The following is a 19,991-nucleotide window of genomic DNA, read 5'->3' as shown; positions in this document are numbered from 1 at the left end:
ATCAGCAGGTCTTGATTATTTTCGTTTTTATTACAAAAACATTTTATGTTTTTTATTTTACTACTTTGCTAAAATTTGATCAGTCTAGATTAATCATGTTTTGGTCTGTTTATGGAATTCTTTTATTAGTAACTTTTCTATTAGTAATTTGAATTTAAAAATTGGTAAGAAATATGGTCCATGAAATGATATCCTTCGTCCCAGGCTTTTGTTATTTTAAAAAACTAAATAACAAAGACTGATAAACATAAACAGGCTAAATAAATTTGTCTTCAACTAATATCTTTTTCGTGGTTTTAGTCGTTAGATTTTTTATTTTTATTTTAATGAAGAATTTTACCAAGTAATTTTTAGAAGATAAAAATTGTTAAAAAAAATATCAGTAAATATAATAAAATATTATTGAATATCAAAAGTTGTCCGCAATTATTTGTGTTGATATTAAGAATTTTTTGAATTTTGAAAGATTCAAGTATGAAGGTGGAGCAGTTGCTACATGCAAGATAGAAGCACCACGTAGAAGAATAGAACGTGTTCAACGTAGAGAGATCTGAAGCTTCTAACTACCAAATATACCTTTCATTCTTCTCCAACAATCTCTTACTGCTCCATTACCATGGTTCATTTCACCATAACCATTCTATTCTTTCTTCTTTTCTGCGCCTTCTTTCAATTTCAACCTGCAACACTTGATGAAGTTGCTGCCCAAAATGATGCTCAAAAGCCACTTCTTTCCAAGGTCTTCATGGATACTGTTTCTCTCCTCAGAAAGTCCCACAAAAACTCCTGGAACAAAATCAAAACTGCCATAAATGATCTGCAAATGCACTTTTCTCCCCCAAATTTGGAGTAAGTTAAGATCTTCTTACTCTTACAACAAACCTTTTTCTTACAGTTCCTGCATTCTTGATTATCATCAAATGGGAGAATAAAAGCACATCCTTTTATTTATATAGATTGAATAAATATGAATAAAACTTTCACAGACCAAAAACAAAAAAAATTGTATTTAAATATTTATTTATTTATTAATTTATGATTCATATTTCCATGTTGTGTATCTTCCCAGTTTCAGGAGTGGGGGAGAGGTAAGAGAAGATATGAAAGGAACTTTAAAAGCAGCAGTTCAGAAGAGTTTAGAAAGAAGCAAAGAAACATTTGAGGAAAGTGCTGAAACAGCAGCAAAAGCAGTTGAAACAAAAATTCACAAGACAGCAGAAAATAAGATGCATAAGGACACAGCTTATGACTCTGAACATGAATCTAAAACAGAACTTTAATCTTTTTTTCTTTTATGGGTTGAAATTGTATTGCTGTTGGTTTAGGATATGGCAAAAATCTATGTTCTTTGTTTGCACTATTCCCCATTTTGGTCCAATGAGAAAAGAAGAAGAAAACTAATTGCAAAGCATGTCAAATGCTGAATGAACAATAGATGGTAATTTCATACAAGGTCCATTCCTCTATTCCCATGGCACTTTTATTGCTTTAAGACAAATTTATAAATTATATTTGATTTTAGGTTTACGATAATTATTGTAAAAACTAATTAACTTATCATATACATAATAAATTGATGTAATTGAAATATAGTGTACAACTATTTAGATTTCTAGTGTATGCATTAAAATTTCTTATTTAATTAATAAAATGAAACTTTTGAAGTGAATAAAAAAAAAGTAACACTTAATTATAATTTGCTTAAGTATTTTTGTACTTCATTATTTATAATAGTTTTCTTCGATAGAGGGAAAAAGCTCAATCAAAGTAATTTTATAATTACTTTTTGTTAAGAAAAAGCTTATTTTTAGGTTCACTAAATATATATTCAATAAATTAACATATTTCAAAGTTCATTTAACCTTTTTTTAAAATAAAAATCCCCGAAAAATAAAATAAAAATAATATCTTTCAAATAATAAATTCATCCAGATATTTTTAGTAAGTAACACCAAAAAGTTATCATGTTAATGTGCGGGTATTTTTAAATTTAAGTAATAACAAAGACCAAACAAAAAAAAACAAAAATCAAAAAAAAAAAAAATCAAAAATCAAAAAATCAAAAAAAAAAAATATATATAAAAAAAAAAAAAATATATATATATATATATATATATATATATAATTGTCACATTGTTCATCAGACCAACAATACCACATTTATTATATTCGATATTTTTTTATTAACACTTGTAAGAGATAAAACTAAGAAAGAAAAATAATTAAGTTTTTTTCATTTGTAATCTTGTTACCATCACGTATAACTCACAAATAATATTAAAAAAAATTATTTGAGTCGTTAGACCATGTCCAATACAGAAGTAGTGTGTCATTATGATATTATTTTACTAGTTTTATTTCAATATAAATATTTTATAAATTTTTATTTTAATAATTTTTTTATAAATTATATTCAAATATCATTAATATTATTATGATTACATGAATAATTATAAAATTAAAAAATAATTTCTTTTATCATCCATAGTTTTATTATATACTTTTATTACGTTCTCATCACATCATTATAATTTTAGTTTCATATAATTCTTAATTTTCATTTTAGCTTTTTATTTCTTCCATGATCTTAGTTCTATTCTAAACAATTCGCAAGTTGGTTCAATATTAAAGTTTGCATACGTTTATTTTTTATATTTATATTTAAATTAATTACATTATTTGTTATAATTCATGGAGTAACTAATACGTTAGTTTAAAGTTAAATTATATTAAAATAAATAAATAAATAATGCAAGATTGATTATTAAATTAAAATTATGAATGATCTAAAATATGAAGACTAAAATAAAATTAAAATTAAAATATATAATTAGCCTTTTTTATTTTATTTTCAACCAAAATATATAATCCATTGAAGTTTTAATATCAACATCAAGCTCAAATTTTAAATAAGTGGAGTCAAAAGCCCGATAGAAGGCTGACTTATTTTTTATTTATTTTCTCAGTTTTGATTATTGGATGATAGAGACTTTTCTATGTATTAACTGTTCAACAAAAGAATGAATCAAAAAAAATAAAATTATTCAACAAAAGGATTAAATCCTATTTAATAGTCAAATATGATTATTTGAATCAAAGTCATGGGCCGATAACTTGTTTATTATTTTTTTTAGTAACAGATATCATATTCAACTGTTGTTGAAAAATTGAAATATTGAAATTCATTCTCCAGGACAAATATAATAAATAACTAAAGAACTAAAAATACCTAGAAAGAGTAAAATGCATAAAATAAATTGATGTGGTATACTATTTTAATACGTTTTTTACTACTTCCTAATAATTTAAAATTGTACTTCTTTTTGTAAATTTATTTATTTAAGACTCAATTACACATATATCATTATTACTACTTCCTATTAACTATTATTATTTTACTACTTTGTTTTACTACTTCCTATTAAATATTATTATTTTTTTAAGAATTTTATCATCAATTTTATATTATCATTTGACCATCAGGTTTTATTTTTTTTAAATTTATTGGTATATTAAATTGTGATAAAAATAAAAAATAAAACAAAATATGTCAAGAAAATATTTTAAAAAATGATGACAAAAGAATTTATTTAACAAATAATTGACAAATCCTGTCAATTTTTTGAAAATTAAAAACTTTAATGATAAAATCACAAGGTAAAATTTGCAAAATAATAATAGTTAAGTGATAAGATGTGCATTAAATTTATTTAATAATTTTATTTAAGGATTTTGTAATTTTTAACTAATTTCAAGTTGGTTATCATAAATTTTGACCATTTTAATTAAGTTTATTCAACATTTTTATATTTATTGGGGATGGTTACAAAGATGATAGTACTCTAAGGTGGTGAGAACACTAGTGAGTTTGAAATCTTTTTATATGACTAATATTCTAGTTAATCTGAGATGGAAGGGTATAAATTGTAAAGTATGAAAGAGTGTGGTGTTAATAAATATGTTAATCCAAGTTTTTTAAACATTAATGTATATAAATGAAGGAATGAGATGATTATTAATCTTATTTATGGAATGTAGAGTTACAAGATAGCACACCTTGAAATGTGTTGTTCTTTTAAAATTAAAGAGTTTGAAGTGACATTAATTACGATAAAGAGAAAAGTAATTTATTGAGACCAAGTCAGACACGTAGAGAGAACAGATTGCACCAAAATCTAACCAATTAGCAATGCACCAAAAGACTTAACACACCACCACCTATTACTTCCAAACCCCATTTCCAGATCTCAACAACACTCATGGACCGTCGTAAAGAGGTTTTTCTTTTCTCTCTTTCTCCAAACTCTTCTTCTTCTTCTTCATATTATTAATTTATTTGCTTCATTAAAATAACCTAATCCTTCTTCAGTCGAATGGATTGTTTCTCTCTATTGTTTGCGTCAATGTCATATTCACTGAATCACGAATCTGGCTATTCAATTGCATGCTGCTTGTTGAGTTGAACCACAAGAAGCAGAAACCGAGAGATTGTGATTGTATGAAAACTTACTGTTGTCTGGTTAAATAGCTTAGAGATAGGATTTGATTAGATAACTCGCTGCTTAACATACAGAGGACGAAGATCTTGAATACAGATACACCTGTTTACCTGTTGCTGCTGGAATTATTCTGATTTTAATCTCAGAACTGCATGTTTTCGCCGTTTCCGAAATCCTTGTTTTCTTTGTCTTCTCGTTTTGTATTTAATTTTCGTGATTAAGTTATAGCTCCTACTCAACATGCATCTGCAGAGATTGTTGTTGTATTTCTTCGCTTTGATTCTTTCTTGTTTTCTCTGATTTTTTTAAACGGAAACACGACTACTGTGACTCATTCGCTTCCCTTTCCAGCTCAGCCTAACGAATCGTTTCGGTTTTATTTTTAATCCTAATGGATCCGGATCACCTGTGGTTAGTTTGTTACAGGTTGCTTTTTTGGGTTTTACTGTTGCATTTTCTTTTTTTTATTGTTTCATGTGAACTTTTTTCTTTTTAAAAGGACGAAGATTCTCTACGGTTAATTTTTTTAAAGAAATTTGTCTTTATTAGCCTATAGGATCCTTGATTGCTTTGAAACGATGATTGAGAGTCTCACAGTCGTATAAGTAAACACAACAAACCCCTTTCTAAAGCTGAGAAATAGTCAAATTCTTCACTACAATATGTGATAACGTACCTTCATATCCAACTCTGTTTTTTTTATCAGTTTTTGAGTATGGTTAATGGTATTAAGCATTAAGTTGGTTACAAATATGATCGGTTTATTGTTATTCTTATTAGCTGACTTTGTTGTAAATGTTGTGAACATAGAAAAATGGTGCTTGGCTATCAGTGCCACAATTTGGGGATTGGGACCAGAAGGGGCAAGTGCCAGACTACTCTCTTGATTTCTCAAAGATCAGGGAAACTAGGAAGCAGAACAAGACAAATATTTCTAGGGCAAGTCTTGGTAACGAAGAAGAGTTTGTGGATTCAACCTCGAGCAGCGTAAACACTGGGCACAGCAGTGACCACTCCCAACCTCAATACCATCAATCCGTTCCTCCAACTGTAAGATTACCCACAAGTTTCCCTGTTATTTGTTTTATTTTTTTAAAAGGATCAATTTAATTGTTAAAATAAATCTAAAATATAGTATTTGAAGAGTTTTTTTACCTAAATAATTTTATTTTAAAAATGGACTAATTTTCTGTAGAAATGAGAAATCAGGTTAGTTTTTTGGAATCTCTCCCTACATTCTTTTCCGAAATTTATAAGTGTATTTTGGAAGGAAAAAGTTCAGAACAAATTTTTTATAATAAAATTTTTGGAACATGTAATACGTTCTGGAATAGGAATTAGATGGGGTCTTTTTGGTCTTTTTACTCATTTGATGGGGTGCGTCCTGAACCAGATTTCTGTTGTGTTTTTTATCTAGCCCACGCTGAAATTGGGCCGATTTCTAAAGAATGTTATTTTTGTTCTAGTCCATCAAATAATTTCTTCTTCATGCACTTTCATACATAATTTAGAAAATGTTTTTTATTCATAAGTGTTCTTTATATTTATAAATTCGTAAAAACATTTCGTATTATATAATCTAAAAAAGTTAATATCATATCAAGAATAATATCATATAACTTATATAACTTATGTAATTCAGAAGTTAATCATAAAATATTTTAAAATTACATCATTTTTAAACTAATTATTATTCTAGAAAAGTATTATGTAAAATATTAAAGAAAGATAGAAGTGCAGAAAAGTATTATGTAAAATATTAAAGAAATATATTTTTATAAATATATAGAAGTGCAGGAATAAGCATTTGGTGTAATGATGGCGATTTGCCGGCCCTGAACCACTTTAGTACTTTTAATTTTAAAGTCACAATTATTCTTTCACAGTTAAATATTTTGTTTACATAAAATTTTATATTTTTCAAAACACTATAACTCTTCAAAAATAAATATTTTATTTTAATAATCTTATTTATAATCACATTTGTTAAATTATCCTTATGTTTTCTACCAAATTTATTATATTAATTATTTTGAAAATATTTTTTCAAAGTTTATTTTTCTTAAATGATCAGAATTTGGTTTTTCGAGAAAATGAGGTCTCTATAAAAAAAAGTCAAGAAAAAAGGAGATAAGTCCCATGGGAAAATTAATATGATATAGGAAAGAAAAATATTGCTTTATAAATATAATAACAGTTGTATTGCTCCATTTCGTTAAGTGAAAGTTTTCCGCTATTTTTTATAAAAGTAAAAGCTATGTCATTTATTCTTTTTATCAATGTTTTCTATAACATTCTTAGCACATGCATCAATCAATTTATGAAAGAATGCTGTTATGAAAAAATTACAAAAAATATAACTCAAAATATAATTGAAGAGTTTTTTGATGAACATATATATTTTAAGTAATATTATTCCAACTCATTTTTCGTACATCACAATTTCATAATCTCTTTTTAAATTTTATTACTTTGCCTATCTTATTAAAAATCTATAAAAGAATATGGTAAAAAAGAAAAGAAAACAAAAGAATGTCCATTGTGAAGTTTTAAATAGAACTTTACTGCAGATCAGATTCATTCTCTAGATAGATTTGTGTAACAATGTCATATATGTATGCCACACATTATTTATTTTATCTATTTTCCCTTACAGGCCAGAAAGAGCTTCCTCAGCTACTTCAATTGTTGTGTGAAAGCCTAATATTTATTTGAGAGCAATTGTTTTATGAAGATTCTGGATAGGAACAGTTATGCTTTGTTCATTTCATGATCTCTTGTTTTGAAAACAAATCTTTCTTTCTCAGTTCTTAATCTTCCTGTCGTGATTATGCACTCTGCTAGATGCTATAGTAGATCAAAATTTGGTTAATTCCAACTAAGAGAAGGATTAATTAAACGGCACTCGTTACCAAAAAAACAGTAAGCTAGCTCTGATGATTTTATTCATTCTGTAGCTGATTAAATACAAATTAGGTCACTTATGTGGTCTCCTTCCAAATTAATGTTATCCTCAAAAACACACACTTGCATATATTTAATTATTAAGCAAGTGTAGACCAATATCTCAATATTCTTTCTACAATTCGGTATGGGATTAGCTTCTAGTTTTGTTTTAATCATGCACTGATAATATTTATGTAAAAAAAAATCACGTTAACCCTTAAGTAGAATTTCGGTTTTTTGACCATGATGAGGTTATTTTTTTTGGTTTTTACCAAAATGGATCCGTTTAAAAAAAATTACAAATTTAGGCGGCACAACTTCATACGTAGAAATCGTTCCAATTAGACACGACTTCTGCCCTGTCATACTGAGTGTCAACTTGGCACGACTTCTGCCCCGTCATATTGAAGTCGTGCCAGCTTGACACGACTTCTGCCACGTCATTTTTTTTAAAATTTTATTGTTTATATATTGGATAGTAAGTTATGTAATATTAAAAATTAATTTGATACATAATTTTCTAAGAATGTTAGTTTTAAGGAACAAAAAATTGGATAATCGTAATGTAATACAATAACTTGATTATTTGATTAATTAAAAAATGAAGAAAATTGTTATTGAATTTGGAAATAAATAGATAAATGAAAAATTATTATATTTGAAAAATAAATAGAGAATTATTGTTGTGAATTTGTAAAATAAATAGTTTGAGAAGTAATGATTGTACAGAACACGTAATGATGAGAAGAAATTAATTTGTAACATTACATAACTTACTACCCAATATATAAACAATAAAATTAAAAATAAAAAAAAAAAAAATTATGACGTGGCAGAAGTCGTGCCAAGTTGGCACGACTTTAATATGACAGGACAAAAGTTGTACCAAGTTAGCACGACTTTAGTATGACATGACAGAAACCGTGCCTAATTGGGACGACTCCTACATATGAAATCGTCCTAATTAGGCATGACTTCCCTAAATTTGTAATTTTTTTTCCCTAAATTTGTAATTTTTTTTAAACGGACTTCATTCATCATGTTAAAAAAACCTAGAATTTCCCTATGAACTAAGTTTTTCCAACATGGGATTAGATACGAATTTAAAAGTTTTTTATTGAGATCGAGTCACAATAATTCATTTATCTATTATCCGTCTACAAGGAAATTTATTTAACATTACAAAATTATAAAAAAAATAATAATCAAATTCGTCCCTTTAATTTTATTGATGTCGAGTGATTCATTCATTGTTTTTCAAAATTGTAAATATGAAATAGATTAAAATTAATTTAAGCACTTTTTTGCATCTAATTCTTAAATTAAATCTTCAAAAATATTTTTAAAATTTGTTTTGCCAAAAATTATTTGCAATATTTCCAAAATATTACTTTTAGATGGATTATCCACCCGTGAAAAATTTGTACTCACATTAAAACTAAATTTTATTAAATGAATTAAATTTGTATCTAAAATGCAAAATAAAATTGAACTTGTGATCCCAATTCTTTTACCAACTATTACCCACCTCAAGAGGACTATGATTAAAGTTGAATATTTTAACTCTAGTCGTCTTCGTTCTCAATCTATAAGCACATATCTGCGTGTTATATCTGATTCCAGTATTCTTCATCTGACATTCTAAGACGGAAGAACCACAATATAATATCTAAAATTCATATAAAAATTGTCTGTTGACCAAAATATGTTGAATGCAAATTAGTACGCTAGCATCAATGCAAAAAAGGTACGAAAAACAAAACATCCCCTCTCTTCCTCTAAAAGACCAGCTCGTGAGGTTTCACACCAGCCTTTAGGGAAAACCTAGCACCCAGATAAGATTTCAAGTCCGGAACACTCTCGATTGCCTTTACCAATGCAGAGTCCACAGTTTTCTGGTCATCTTTCTTCTGCTGGGGCAACACACTCTTTTCCTGCATTAGTGTAAAAAGTGATCAATCCACAGAGGCAAGTAAGAACAACATAGGAAGCAACAAAATAAGAAAATTAACAGTCCCACCTCCTTCTCTGCCTCAAAAAACTCGCCCTCTCCCTTCTTCTTCTTTTGTTGGGACTCCTTTGAAAAGTATTTGTCATCAAATTTGTCCACATTAACAGCAGAAACATCTACTTTGGTTGATGTGGCAATAACATATGACTGGTTGACACGCCTCAATGGAACTCCGTTGATCTTGAAAGGACCTAAACGCAAGTAACAAACATAAGCCAGAGCAGAAATGGGTGAAGAACAGAATACATTCCAAAAAGCCCGAGTCAATTGCTATTCAAATTTCAGATCAATGCCAAAAGCCAATGTCAAACTAAGCACTACACCATATACCTAACAACCGCACACACAAGAATCGAAGGAAAAGCTAAAGCAACATCATAGAAGACAGCTTTCCAGGTTGAAAAAGTAAGCACCTCACGCAATAACGAAGTGGTAACATTTACAAATCAATTATCATGAACTAAAATACAAATTCAATTGATGTTTGCAACAATTGCAACTTCACAAACATGGAGAAAGCGCGGACATGGAAAAAGCCAGCAAAGATATTTGATAACAAAACTCACCAGTTACAAGAAGCAACCCGGAAGGAAGCTGCTTCAAAAACACTACCCTCTTTCCCTTAAATCTACCGGCAAGAAGAATCAACACTGTCCCAGGGGTAACGCTAGCCCTGAAACGATTCCAACACAAATCCACGCCATAAGATCCACATAAAAATAATAGTAAAACAGAGGAATTTAATTACAAAATGATGAAAAATAAATTGAAATCAATAAAAACTAAACTAAATTAATGAAAAAACACAAAATGTATGTGTATATGAATGATTACTCCTAATGTACCTGAGCTTGGTGATTTTGGGTTTGTGCTTGTTGAGAAGGGGTTTCTTGACATCATCAGCAGGGTAAAATTTGGGAGGTTTTTGAGCGGGAGTTTCAGGTTTGGGAGTAGGATCGTGGCGAGGGAAAACGCCGCCGTTTTTAGCCTTGATAGCCCAAATACCCCTCTTGTGGTACATTTGTGATCTCGAGTACTTTCCAATGCCCCTTATCAATTCAGGGTTTCTGCTAACCTTACGCGTTATCTGCTTCGGCGCCATTGCTGTTACCTTCGACCAACACAAACCCTAACTTCGCCTCATGTCGCAGAAGAGATCAAGTATTTATATTCTCCTTGAAACTATCTAATGGGCTTTCACTGGACCCAAACATTAAAGAAATAATATTTCTTTCTGCACCCCATGTTTTATTCCTTCTTCTCCATGGGGTGTGTAAAAGACAAAATCCAGAAAATTATGCAATTTGAAAAACACTCTCGATTTTCAGATTGCAAAATTCAGAAAGTTTCTAAGAGTGAAAAATCTAGAGAGAAAAAAAAAAGCTTTAAACTTGATGGTCAAAATAGAAATTTTCGTATTTATTTATTTATGGGTGCAAAAAAAAACTCTTATTTCATGTTTGCTAGTTCTAGTAAGTCCAAGTCTGGTCCAGTAAAAAAAAAAACATTAACAGTATTACAGTAAAGATAATCTTTTGTAATTAACATGACAACATCAGAAAAATACATTAAATTTAACTTGGAGATTTTATATTTTGTCAAACTTGGATCCTCTTTGGCTGCCATTTTCACATGCCTATCTCGGCGTTCATCTTTTGTTAATTCCTCTAAATTTTTGTCTTCATTTACCCTTTCTATCTTCATTCCTTTTTTGTCCTTTTATTCAGCCACTTTTGTATTTTTTTTTTTGTAGAGATACAAGAACAGGAGACATTCCATATTGATGATGTCTTAGTTTAAAGGTTTACTCAAATCTCTCACAATTAACCAAAACCTTATTTTCCAATTTACACGGATCAAAAAATTAACCTTGTTAAAAAATGTCTTCAGGGTGAAAACAGCTTGGCTAACGAAGTAGCAAGCAATGTTCACACTTTCAATTTATGAACAACTTAAAAGGCTTAGCTTAGTTGTAATTTTATCAGCTTGATTAATCTCAATTATCAATAAAAAATGTGGCAGTGTTAGGCACATGACCAAAGCCTTTGATCTGAAGAATCAAATTGTCTAAAACTAAAGATATAAGTGTAGAGTCACGATGGGCTGTGTCTCTGGCAATGAATCTGTGAACTTCATTATTCACTTCAATCCAACTCCAACCTGGTTCTTTCACTACCCTGCACATGTCCATTTTCTCTCTCACCCTTCTGACATTTGTCCACATACCTTTCGATGCAAAAATATTTGAAAGTAATATATATGATCCACTATCAGTTGGATCACACGAAATTGCCATCTCAGCAGCATATGTTCCCAGTTCCACATAACCTGAAACTCTACATGCACTGAGCAAGCTCCTCCACACTACTGCTGCTGGTTTTATAGGCATTTTCTCAATAAATTCCTTGGCTTCATATATTTTACCAGCCCGGCCCAAGAGAGAAACCATGCAAGCATAATGATCAATCCCTGGTTCAATTCCAAACTGGGACATTGATTCAAAGTGGTGAAATCCAAGGTCTAGAAGTCCAGCATGGCTACATGCTGATAGTACACCTACATAGGTGACATAATTTGGCTTTGCTCCCTCCATGATCAAGTCTTCGAACACTTCAAGAGCTTTTGCCGCCTCTCCATGGTGGGCATATGTTGAAATCATGGAATTCCAACAGGCAATGTCTCTTTGATTTGTGGAAATGAAAGTTTTGTGAGACTCTTCAATGCTTCCACACTTGGCATACATATCAACCAGGGAATTTGTGACAAAGGAGTCATCATAAAGACCCATTTTTATCACTTGGTTGTGAAATTGCTGGCCGTGTCGAAGACTCGCCATGTTACTTGCTGCTGTGATTACTGCAGCAAAAGTGAATTCATTGGGTTTTAGCCTTGAAATCTGTAGATCTTTGTACAGTTTGAGAGACTCTTCATTTTCAGATTGTTGGCTGTATCCAGAAAACATTGCATTCCATACTACAATGTCTTTGTCATATACCTCCTCAAAAACTAGTCTTGCATCCCCAACACATGAGCATTTTGAATAAACATCAATTAGAGCACTGCCAGCAAAATTGTCTAAAGAAGCCCCATATTTAGTAATCAGGCAATGGATTTGGCTACTGAGTTCCAGGAGAAATAAGGATGCAGATAGCCCAAGAAGGCTAACAAACGTTAAGAGAGTTGGTGGTGATAAACTTAGCCTCATTTCGTGAAAAAGATCCAATGCTTCAACTAGCATGTTGTGTCTCGAGTATCCTTCAATCATTGCATTGTAGGATACTACATTTATAGCAGCCACAAGGTCGAAGACTTTTCTAGCATTAGTCAAGGAATCACATTTGGCATACATGTCAATCACACCATTTTTCACAAAATCATCATTATCAATATTGACCTTGATAGCATAGGCATGCACTTGTCTTCCCTTTTCTTGGGCCTGGAGTGTACCACATGAATTGAGAACACTAGTGCAAGCAAATGCATCAGGCTTCAAACCCTCTCTAATCATTTCAACAAACAGGTCCATGGCATACCCATGGAATGAATTTTGCATGCACCCGGCAATCATTGTGGTCCATGAAACAACATCTTTATCCACCAGTTGATCGAATAACTTCCGACCTGTCTTCACTTTGTGACATTTCAAATACAAATCTATAATTCCATTAACCACTGAAACATCAATGTCAAAGCCCCTCCGTAACACATACCCATGAATTTGCCTCCCGCCTTCAAGAAACTCGAGCATCGAACAAGCACTTAAAACGCTGGAAATCACATATCTGTCTGGATAAACATCACCCTCCCTCATTTGGTAGAATAGCTTCAAGGATACTTCACTTCTTCCAAATTTTGCATACCCTGCTATAATTGCAGTCCACGTGACAGTGGTTTTAACTTTTAGGCCATCAAAAATCAACCTTGCATCATCAACACAACCATGCTTGGCGTAAAAATCAATCAAAGATGTACCCACATACACATCCTGAACAAACCCACCCTTAACAATAAAACCATGCACCAGCAGAGCCTGACTGAGACTACCCAATTGTGTACAAGCTTTAATAACACTGGCTAAAATGTACTCATTTGGGTCCTCACTGCAACTTCTCCTGAACCGGCAGAACAATACCAATGCTTCTACACTGTAACCATGTCGAGTGTACATAGAAACCATGGAGGACCAACTAACCAGATTCCTATTAGGCATAGTATCGAACAGCTTCTGTGCATCACTTAGATTGTTCAGTTTTGAATATGCATGCAAGAGAGTGTTAACAAGGAAGACATCATGTTGGTGAAAACCTAATACCACAATGTGGGCATGGATTTTCTTAAAGTAATGAGAAGTAGGAACATTTGGGAACGGAAACTGCAACAAGTTGGCCAATTCACGACCAATTTTCCGTTGTTTAAGGATTGCAGAACCTTGTGGTTGAAGAAAATGAGGTGACAGAGTGGACAAATTCAAAGTTTTGCTCACTTTGATTTTGTTAAGGAAATTTAAATGGGATCCTAGTCTGTGATGGCTTCGCATAGTGGATGAATCCTCATAAAGATTCGGTGCATTCTCTTACATAAGTATCACCATTCATTTTATGAAGAAGATTCAAAATTTTGCATGGCTCATTCAAGAGTTTCAAAAGCATTTTTTTTCTTTATTTCTTTTTCTAATAGTTTCTTTGTTTTAGAAAATATTTACAGCTATCAAATACGGTATTTCATGCACAAGATAAACCAATATTGTTGCCAACTTTAAAAACATAATTTAACTTAAATTTTTTGTTCTTACAATGAATTTAAGATTTCAATAAATATAAAATTCGTGAATTTTAAATTGTATTGAACTTAGAGCAATGGATTAAAAAATGTATTTCTTATAAGTGGTTTAATATTTATAGGTTAAAATTAAGAAATGTGATGATTTTTTACATTACAAAAAAGGAGTTATAATACTTTTTATTTTACTCGTTTTCATTTTTACTTTACAATAAATGTATAAGTGCAGATTAATTAAATGTTAAATGAAATAAATGTATAATGGAAAAAGCATCTTAAAGATAATCTATAAACCAAAAATAAAATGAAACTACCAACCTTTTTTCATCAATTATCAATGGCATGAAACTACCAACATTTTTTTATTTAAGTGATAGTGGTTTGAATTAATCCGAAGTTTCAAAGACATACTTCAATTAATATCAATTTAGACATAAATTAAATTATGTGGAAAGAATGATTCACCTTATATAAATTTGAGATCATGACGATATTAATTATTTATATTGTAATTATTATTTAATTGCTTTTATTCCCTTAGCGGTTGTCGGTTATAAAAACAATCACATCCGTTTATTTCTTTTTTTAAAAGGGGCTTCCGCTTCCTTTGTTTTGCTCTAACAATTAGCTTAATACAATTTCTCTGTTTCTGATGAATACAGAATACAATTTCTCTGCCACTTAAGGTTTCCTTTTACTTTCAAAATACAAACACTGTTTCTCTTCATGGTATCAAGAGCGGGTTGCAGAACCCTGTTATGATTCCGCTGCGTTCGTCACCGTCAATCCTTCTATTTCTTCTTTGTGTGTCTTGGTTCGTTCTTGCTTTTCCATGGCTTCCTCGCCTGTCAAAAAAGATGATCCCGAGCCCAAGATTTCTGAAGTTAAGGTTTTCAAGGATCCATCTGGAGATCCTTCTAGTGCTTATTACCTTCATCCCGGTGAGAACCCTGGAGCTGTTCTTGTTCATCCTCAACTCAGTGAGCAAAATTACCATTCTTGGAGTAGGAATATGAGAAGAGCACTCTTGTCGAAGAACAAATTGAAATTCGTCGATGGCAGTATTGACATGCCAGAACACCATGATCCTCTGTTTGAAGCTTGGGAGAGGTGTAATGTGATGGTCTTGTCTTGGATCAATCGCACCCTGTCAACACAAATTTCCGAAAGCATGGTCTACATCTACATTGCAAAGAATCTCTGGGATGATTTGAAGGAACGTTTTTCAAGAGGCAACCATTTTCGGATCTCCGATTTACTCCAAGAGATTCACTCCATCAAACAAGGTGAGAGAAATGTTACCCAATTTTATACTGATCTGAAAATTCTTTGGGAAGAATTAGAATATTTGAGACCTATACCAAGATGCACATGTGGTGGCACCTGTCAATGTGATCTGTCAAGAATCTCTCACAATTACAGAGACTTAGAGTACGTTATATGTTTTCTGAAAGGGCTTAATGAGGTTTACAGTACTGTGAAAACCCAAGTCTTGATGATGGAACCCCTTCCCAACATTAGTCGTGTGTTTGCCTTGTTGATTCAGCTGGAACGTCAACTTAATGGAAATGGAAATTTGGATAATAGAGCTATGATTAATCTGGCTGAGAAACAACAAAATTGGAATGGCACTAACAAACAGAATAACTGGAAATTGCAAGATCAAGAGAATTGGAAACCGCAAGGGAGAAATAACAACTGGAAAGGAGGAAGAGGTAGAGGTAGAAGCTATACTCAAGGGAAACAATGCTCATATTGTCACAGACTGAATCACACAGTTGATGAATGTTATGCCAAGCACGGGTACCCTCCATGGTACAAGCAAAGAAATGAGAATTTTGAAAGGGAAAAAGGCAATGACCAATCTTGCAGTATTGTTCAAAGAAGTGATGATAGTCAAATTTATAGGAACAATAGTGATCAAGACATAAGACAGAATAATCCTTCTTTCACTGCTGAACAAGTTCAACAACTTTTGAAGTTATTGCAAGAATCACCAAACCACAGTGTAAACCAAATACATAGTGTCAACAAAGATGTCTCGGCCACACATCATACCAAACCAGGTAAATCAAATTTTCATTGGATTCTCGATACAGGTGCTACAGATCATGTTACTTACGATAAAAACCAGTTTAAATTTTTTTTTAGAATTAAACCTGTTTTCATAAAACTGCCTGATAATTCAACTGTCACTGCTGAATATGCTGGAACAATACAATTTGATAATAATCTTACCATTTATAATGTTCTGTACATACCAGATTTTGTGTTTAAATTGATTTTTGTGCCTAAGTTGATTGATGATTCTAATTGTAAACTAATATTTTCTCATAAGAGCTGTCAGATACAGGACAATACTACATTCAAGACGATTGGTCAAGCTGATTTGCATGGAGGTTTATATTGTCTTCATGATCCTGTTAACATACACGAAGAAAAATATTTGATGAATTGTAATGTCCTTAATTCTAAAGAGAATGATATTGACCTATGGCATTTTAGATTAGGCCATCCTTCCAAACATGTTGTTGAACAAGTTTGCAAAACTTTTCCTTATGTTAATTCTAGTTCTGATAAGTTGTGTGATATATGTCACCTTGCTAAACAACATAAACTCCCTTTTCAAATAAGTAATATTGTTTCTTTAAACACTTTTGATCTCATACATATAGATATACAGGGACCTATTGCTGTTAGCTCTATTCACGGTCATAAATACTTTCTTACTATTGTTGATGATTGTTCCAGGCACTCTTGGATTTTTCTTATGAAAACTAAAGGAGAAACTAGAAACTTGTTACACAATTTTATCATTCTTGTTAAAAACCAGTTTAATCGAAACATCAAAACTATTAGAACTGATAATGGAAAAGAATTTGATTGTAATGAATTGTATGAGAAATATGGCATTCTGCATCAAAGAACTTGTGTTGAAACTCCCCAACAAAATGTTGTTGCCGAAAGAAAACACCAGCATATCATGAATGTCACATGTAGCCTTCTTTTTCAATCAGGTTTGTCTAAAATCTACTGGTCTTATGCTGTTAGTCATGCTACTCATTTAATAAATAGACTTCCTTCAAAAATTTTGAAAGGTAAGTCTCCTTATGAGATGTTATACTGCCAACCCCCTACATATTTAAATCTTAAAACCTTTGGTTGCTTATGTTTTGCCTCCACTTTGGAAAACAATCACAGTAAGCTTGAACCAAGATCTAGAAAAAGTGTTTTCATAGGATATAAAACTGGCATTAAAGGGTATGTACTGCTTGATGTTAAAAGTAGAGAAATTTTTATCAGTAGAAATGTTATCTTTTACGAAAACATTTTTCCTTACAATCTAACCAATAACCACGATAAAAATAATGATAGTTTGATTCATGATGATGCTAATTGATAGCTGTCGTTTTGCTGTCAAATTAATATGATTCTAGCGTAGACTTGTCTAACACTAGAGATATGATAGTATAATTGTGGACAAATGTCCCCAAGTCGTCTCCCAACGAATCCAATAGTAAAATCAGTTGATCAGGGTTTAAAATCTATCTGCAAGCAATAAAAGTTAGCAATAACAATAAAGATAAAAAAGGGGTTTGAGATAGTTGTGCAGAAAATATAAAAGAGACTAAAATAGCAAATAAAAAGCGGTTGATCCCAAGTTCTTCCACCATTGAATTCTTCACAGGTTCTCTAAAGATTAATCTTTTCTCAATCCTCCAACAGAGCTAAACCAGATTGAACATGCGCCGATCTGATTCAACTGAAACTCACTAATAAAGCATGCGTCTACTAGTTTAATCAATACCCACTTTGTTCCATGCGTATACTCCATGGGAATGCTTACCTCCTCTCCCTTGAATCATGCGCCCAAGAAATTAATTAGAACAATGCGAACTAACTAAGAAACCAAAGTTTAAGATAAGGAAGACTCTCAATCATGCGTTCAAGTACAACCTCTCACAAAAACCAGTTTTCCAGGAGATTAGACAATAAAAACAACTGCTATAGAGACTTAAAAATCGAAACTTTTATTGGAACAAAACCTCAGAACTCAATGGGGAATTACAAAAGAATCAACCAAAAAGGTTTAGCCTTCCATGCGGAGGCAAAACAAAAGAATTACTAAGAAGAAAATAAACTAAGAAAACCCTATGAAGCTCTCTCTTTTCTCCTTGATGCTTGTGTCCTTTTATAGGCTTTTCTGCTCCAAGGATCTTGAGAGAATATTGTAGTGTATATTGTGTTAACCGTTTCCAAGTTTCTATCTTTCCATAATTCTTGTATTTTGCAGAAGATTTGCTTCCAATTTTGTTTCTGAGATATTGTAGATTTTATTTTCTCTTTCTTCTCCTCAGAATTTGTTTCCTGTTTTGGTTCAAGAAGCAACTTGGACTTTTGCATATTTGGCCCATTCACAAAGGTAGATGCTTCCTCCGGATAATTTACTCTAAAAACACAAAATTAACAATAATAATAGTTAAGGCCCAAATAAACCCAATTATAAGAATATTAATTAAAACAATGGATTTATTTATTATTATAGTCCAATAATCTATGAATTAGGCTAATGAGTGTGAATAAATATATGCTCATCACTAATCTCTTACTTGATCTTAATAGTTGTACTGAAAGTGCCATGGCTGATTCAGGTAATATTGTTCATATTCAAAATTCTTATAACACACCAGAAATTGCTCACAATGTTGATTTTGTTTTGGAGATTCCGAACTGTATTGACAATTTGATAGAAAGTAACAGCTTCAATAATATAGATCCTGACATTGTTATTCAAGATGGCCTTGGTAGTGATCTGAGACGATCTAAAAGAGTAAAGAAAATTCCTTCCTATCTTGCTGATTATCAACATCAAATTGCAAATCTGCACAAAGGTTCTAATTCTAATTTCAAAATCAAATATCCTATATCTTCTGTTTTGACATATGATTTCCTATCTGACAAGCATTTGAATTTTACTTTGGCTATTTCTTCACATGTTGAACCCCACACTTATGAGGAAGCCATAAGAAACTCTAATTGGGTGGAAGCTATGAACAGAGAAGTTCGTGCTCTTCAAGCCAATAAGACATGGTATATCACTGAATTACCTCCTAACAAGACTTCTATTGGATGCAGATGGATTTACAAGATAAAGTACAAATCAGATGGTTCCATAGAAAGGTATAAAGCACGTTTAGTAGCTAAAGGGTATAATCAGTTAGAAGGTATAGATTTTTTAGATACTTTTTCTCCAGTTGCTAAGCTGACCACTATCCGTTTATTGCTTGCTCTTGCATCTGCACATAACTGGCACCTACATCAATTGGATGTGGACAATGCCTCCCTTCATGGAGATCTTGATGAAGAAGTCTATATGACTCCTCCTCCAGAACTTATAACATCTAAACCTAACCAAGTTTGCAGATTAACCAAATCTTTGTATGGGCTGAAACAGGAAAGTAGACAATGGTTTGCCAAATTATCCTCATTTCTTATCTCTGTTGGGTTTATACAATCTAGTTCAGATTATACCTTATTCATTAAAAAGACTGCATGCACTTTCACTGCTTTACTTGTTTATGTAGATGACATCATCCTTGCTGGAAATTCCATTGATGAGATCAACAGTATAAAGAACTCCTTGCATTCCAGTTTCAGAATCAAAGATCTGGGTCACCTCAAGTATTTTCTCGGATTGGAAATTGCTAGAACAAAAAAAGGCATACATATATGTCAACGCAAGTATGCCCTTGACA

General features: G+C 31.5%; 5 protein-coding genes across 5 annotated transcripts; 3 read left to right on the top strand and 2 right to left on the bottom strand.

The window, feature by feature from the left end:
• The first annotated feature begins 540 nt into the window (after nucleotides 1–540).
• Nucleotides 541–1,429, top strand: LOC150029181 (uncharacterized). The gene is made up of 2 exons (XM_090299432.1): nucleotides 541–849; nucleotides 1,070–1,429. The coding sequence occupies exons 1-2, from the start codon at nucleotides 617–619 to the stop codon at nucleotides 1,278–1,280; spliced, it is 444 nt and encodes a 147-aa protein (XP_090155558.1). The 5' UTR covers nucleotides 541–616; the 3' UTR covers nucleotides 1,281–1,429.
• A 2,674-nt stretch (nucleotides 1,430–4,103) lies between these two features.
• On the top strand, nucleotides 4,104–7,313 carry LOC137812418 (uncharacterized). The gene is made up of 3 exons (XM_068614383.1): nucleotides 4,104–4,277; nucleotides 5,310–5,549; nucleotides 7,156–7,313. The coding sequence occupies exons 1-3, from the start codon at nucleotides 4,260–4,262 to the stop codon at nucleotides 7,201–7,203; spliced, it is 306 nt and encodes a 101-aa protein (XP_068470484.1). The 5' UTR covers nucleotides 4,104–4,259; the 3' UTR covers nucleotides 7,204–7,313.
• Nucleotides 7,314–9,108: 1,795 nt separating this feature from the next.
• Nucleotides 9,109–10,611, bottom strand: LOC137812417 (large ribosomal subunit protein eL6). The gene is made up of 4 exons (XM_068614382.2): nucleotides 10,302–10,611; nucleotides 10,023–10,129; nucleotides 9,466–9,647; nucleotides 9,109–9,379 (listed from the first exon to the last, which is right to left on the bottom strand). Exons 1-4 carry the CDS (start codon nucleotides 10,556–10,558, stop codon nucleotides 9,224–9,226), a joined length of 702 nt encoding a protein of 233 aa, XP_068470483.1. The 5' UTR covers nucleotides 10,559–10,611; the 3' UTR covers nucleotides 9,109–9,223.
• An 811-nt stretch (nucleotides 10,612–11,422) lies between these two features.
• Nucleotides 11,423–14,073, bottom strand: LOC137812416 (Tetratricopeptide repeat (TPR)-like superfamily protein). The gene has a single exon (XM_068614381.2). The coding sequence runs from the start codon at nucleotides 13,991–13,993 to the stop codon at nucleotides 11,453–11,455; it is 2,541 nt and encodes an 846-aa protein (XP_068470482.1). The 5' UTR covers nucleotides 13,994–14,073; the 3' UTR covers nucleotides 11,423–11,452.
• Nucleotides 14,074–14,942: 869 nt separating this feature from the next.
• Nucleotides 14,943–17,635, top strand: LOC150029180 (uncharacterized). The gene has a single exon (XM_090297962.1). It carries the CDS (start codon nucleotides 15,068–15,070, stop codon nucleotides 17,633–17,635), a length of 2,568 nt encoding a protein of 855 aa, XP_090154088.1. The 5' UTR covers nucleotides 14,943–15,067.
• Nucleotides 17,636–19,991: the final 2,356 nt, after the last annotated feature.

The sequence above is a fragment of the Phaseolus vulgaris genome, chromosome 2 (assembly GCF_051622355.1).
Source record: "Phaseolus vulgaris cultivar YP4 chromosome 2, ASM5162235v1, whole genome shotgun sequence".
In the NCBI taxonomy this organism is placed as follows: domain Eukaryota; kingdom Viridiplantae; phylum Streptophyta; class Magnoliopsida; order Fabales; family Fabaceae; genus Phaseolus; species Phaseolus vulgaris.
The sequence above is the reverse complement of the archived record's forward strand: the minus strand, read 5'-3'. Positions and strand labels throughout refer to the sequence as shown.

Coding starts and splice junctions, on each gene's coding strand:
- LOC150029181 (XM_090299432.1), top strand. CDS start 617: ATGGTTCATTTCACCATAACCATTCTATTCTTTCTTCTTTTCTGCGCC. Junction 850..1,069: donor TTTTCTCCCCCAAATTTGGA/GTAAGTTAAGAT, acceptor GTATCTTCCCAG/TTTCAGGAGTGGGGGAGAGG.
- LOC137812418 (XM_068614383.1), top strand. Junction 5,550..7,155: donor ATCAATCCGTTCCTCCAACT/GTAAGATTACCC, acceptor TTTCCCTTACAG/GCCAGAAAGAGCTTCCTCAG.
- LOC137812417 (XM_068614382.2), bottom strand. CDS start 10,558: ATGGCGCCGAAGCAGATAACGCGTAAGGTTAGCAGAAACCCTGAATTG. Junction 9,648..10,022: donor CGGGTTGCTTCTTGTAACTG/GTGAGTTTTGTT, acceptor ACTTGCGTTTAG/GTCCTTTCAAGATCAACGGA. Junction 9,380..9,465: donor TTTTTGAGGCAGAGAAGGAG/GTGGGACTGTTA, acceptor ACACTAATGCAG/GAAAAGAGTGTGTTGCCCCA.
- LOC137812416 (XM_068614381.2), bottom strand. CDS start 13,993: ATGCGAAGCCATCACAGACTAGGATCCCATTTAAATTTCCTTAACAAA.
- LOC150029180 (XM_090297962.1), top strand. CDS start 15,068: ATGGCTTCCTCGCCTGTCAAAAAAGATGATCCCGAGCCCAAGATTTCT.